This window comes from Apis dorsata, unplaced genomic scaffold (genome assembly GCF_000469605.1).
Source record: "Apis dorsata unplaced genomic scaffold, Apis dorsata 1.3 scaffold_92, whole genome shotgun sequence".
Lineage (NCBI taxonomy): Eukaryota > Metazoa > Arthropoda > Insecta > Hymenoptera > Apidae > Apis > Apis dorsata.
This window is the reverse complement of record NW_006263390.1, coordinates 1382755-1385860: the sequence shown is the minus strand read 5'-3', so window position 1 is coordinate 1385860 and position 3106 is coordinate 1382755. Positions and strand designations below refer to the sequence as shown.

Genomic DNA, 3106 nt, shown 5'->3' with positions numbered 1-3106 from the left:
AAAAAAAAAAGGGAAAAAAAAAAAAAAAAAAAAAAAGTTAGCCAACTATCATTCGCACGCCCATTTCCACGCGCGATCGATCTTGCCGATCGAGTTGCAAATCTCGCTTGTACGAGTCGAAAGGATCCGATCGTCGATCGAGCAACAAACGTGGTTGCGCGTTTTTCCGCACCGTACGAAAATGCTGTAAAATCGGCTGACGCGGTTTCTCCCCCGCGAAAGGAGTGACTTCGTGCTATTGACATCCGCTCTTCGTGGTATCGACATCTCGGTACAAGGCAGCCTGTGCCGGGAGCACGATTTTGCGTCACTTCCACCGTGTGGTGGGATGAGGAGAGGGAACGCGAGAGAAAGAGAGTGCGAGAAAGGGGGGGTGAGGAAGCGGAGAGGGCGGATAAACGGGGAGAGGGGAAGAGAGAGAGAGAGAGAGAGAGAGAGAGAAATTCGTGCGACGAGTCAGGTCGGTATAATTTTCACAAGCGCGAAAATTACTCGGATCAGGGCCGATAAGTCGTAAATTACGAGTGAGCACGTAGGTACCTGCGTTTCGATCAACGTGTAAAACGTAGCTTTCGTTTGCCTGCAAATGACGGCATCACCCGTTCAAACTTACGATTACCCGTCGGACAAATTGAACTTTGCGTTGAAATCCGCTATACGCGCCTCGATCGAGAGCGAAAGAGAACGATAACATTGTTGTGGCGCATTGGGGGCCAGCAATTTTTCGAACGAATTTTCTTTCTTTACTTTTTTTTTTCTTTTTCTTTTTCTCTTATCCACGAGCAAAACACAACTCGTCGCGAACAAATAAACGGGAACGATCATTCGATCGATTTATTACACGAACATCCGAATCGATCGATTCGATTCGAGGCGATGATCTTGGTCGTTGAATGGCGAGGGAAAAATTTGGGTTGGGACCGATAATGGGTTGAAAATTGGCAAAAGATAGGTACCCACGGCGAAAGGTTATTCGGGAATTTCGGCGCGGTGACGCGCGCACGTAGAGGAGTGTACATGGCGATGACAGGACTGTGACGGAGTGCTAATAATACGTATAATAGGCCGGTGGAGCGGCGCGCGTGTGTCGGTGTGGCCGCGCATGAATTCGTGGCGATAAGCAGGGAGAGGAACAAGGACGGGGAGATGTTCTGGCGCGCATACGCGTATATAGGTATGGTTCGTGTTTGCCCGGAGCGTGGCCGTGGCCGCGGATCTCAGCTGCGTGTGTGGATACTTGACGAGACGCGTACGAGTTCGACACTTGGCCGAAACGAAGGATTGCCGCGAATTCTGGAAATCGAGGTCGATACCGAATCGTTTCGCGATCCTTCTCTTCTATTCCCTTATATTCGCTTATCTTCCAACCGTTTTTCTTTTCTATCCTTTTCCTTCTCCTTTTCGTGCCACGCGTGCCACGCGTGATCGCGAGAGATGCGAAAAATTAACGGATCGAAAAGATAATAAGAAGCGAGATAATAAGAAGAAAGAAAGGCTAGAGGATGGCGAGCTATTTCTCAGCTTCACCTGCAGAGACTTTCTTCGCGAGAATATATCGACGCGTCAGCAGCAAGCTGGTACGATATCCACGCGTAAAAGTATATATACCGACCGTTTCCCGCGTCTCTAACGTAAATATAACGGATCTTAGTATCTCTGCCTTCTCGATCCAATCGAAAGAAATTGGGATTGGAAAGCATTTGCAACTTTGTTGTTTCCCGTTTGTTGTTGTTGTTGTTGTTGTTGTTGTTGTTTCGTCGTGGTTCCAGGGTGGACGGAAGAATTACCGGTGCAGCCTCGGAGTAGTGAGCAGAGGTTGCGTGGTAGAGAGGTTGCAAGCCACCACCTCTCTCTTCCTCGTCCTCCTCCGGTCGCCGCCGTTCTTCCAGTTCTCCGACTAGACGTTCAGTCGGCTGGCGACAGCCGTCCGTGCCTCGCGTTCCTTCGTGTCGCGCACGCCCCGTCTCTCTCTCTTTCTCTCACCCGCGAAATCTTCTCGTTCGTTTTTCCCCTTTTTCCACCTCGATCTGTTCCTCGATCGGCCTCGATCCAATAATCGGATTAAAAACTTTTCCGTTTCTTTGTTCGTTCGCGATTCGCAGCAGTCTCGCGCGATGGACGGTGTTGTCGTTGCCGTTACGCGTCGATCGCCAGGATCTCGATAGATCTCTCGGTTGGTGATCCATGCCCTGTTTCGTGCGTTTCCAGCTCCTCTTTGGATTTGTTCGAGATTACGTCGAGCTGACACGATCGCAAGAGGTTGCGGAGTGTAGGAGGTAGGCAGATTTTTCTTTCTCTCGCCGCGTAAAGCGATGAATAGTGGCCGAATCTATTTAAAAAAGAAAAAAAAAACTTTGTCTCCCGACTTTTCGAATCGAGGGGACGCGAGAAAAAAAAAAAAAAGAAAAAAAAGAAAGGATAGGAAAGAGCAAAGAAACGAAGTGAAGAGAGAAACGTGTTATTAGGGTTCTCTCGTTAAAACAGACGGATGACGTATCGTGCGCGCACGTGTGCCTCGAACGGAAGGAAGCGAGCAGCTAGCAGCAGTCGCACGGTACTCGAGTCGAAGCTCGACTCTATTCTTCGAGAGGCGGATGGACGAGCAGGAAAGCGAAGTAGGAAAACCACGTCAGGTGCATCATTTCGCACGATGTTTGCCGATAATCGGTACCTCGTGTAATACGTACGGCTCCTCGCATTTACCCAAACTATCTCGTTGACCAAATTCTACCGTTTTTCATTCTTCGTAAAAGAAAAAATCGTTTGTATTCACGATCGTTTCGCGTAGAATTTTATTCGTTGGAGGAAGATCGATCGATCGATCGATCGATCGATCGATCGTTGAATCGTTGGATCCAATTGGAGGGAGAGACAACGACTTCGATGTAGCTTGCAAATTGGATTAGCGGGTGGTGAAGGATAACGTAGCGGAGAAGCGGTGTTCGGTGGACGTGGATTTGATCGCGTGTGCGTGCATACGTAGCGGCGCGAGACACGCGCTACCCGCTATACTCTCATCTCAAGTATTATATCGATTAACTGTTGGCAACAGAAGTGAGGCAGAGGAAAGCTCGTCGGAGGGTGGCATGGCTTTGGCTTTCCTATA

At 49.1% G+C, this 3106-nt stretch overlaps 1 protein-coding gene across 1 annotated transcript in view; it reads left to right on the top strand.

Annotated features, from left to right (window-relative positions):
* Window positions 1–2403: 2403 nt before the first annotated feature.
* The window catches only part of LOC102676768 (protein CBFA2T3-like), a 14831-nt gene continuing 14128 nt past the window's right edge, over window positions 2404–3106 (top strand). The window contains exon 1 of the mRNA XM_031508605.1: window positions 2404–2633. Within this exon, the coding sequence (XP_031364465.1) occupies window positions 2489–2633 (145 nt within the window). The 5' untranslated portion in view covers window positions 2404–2488. The remainder of the gene's footprint in view (window positions 2634–3106) is intronic.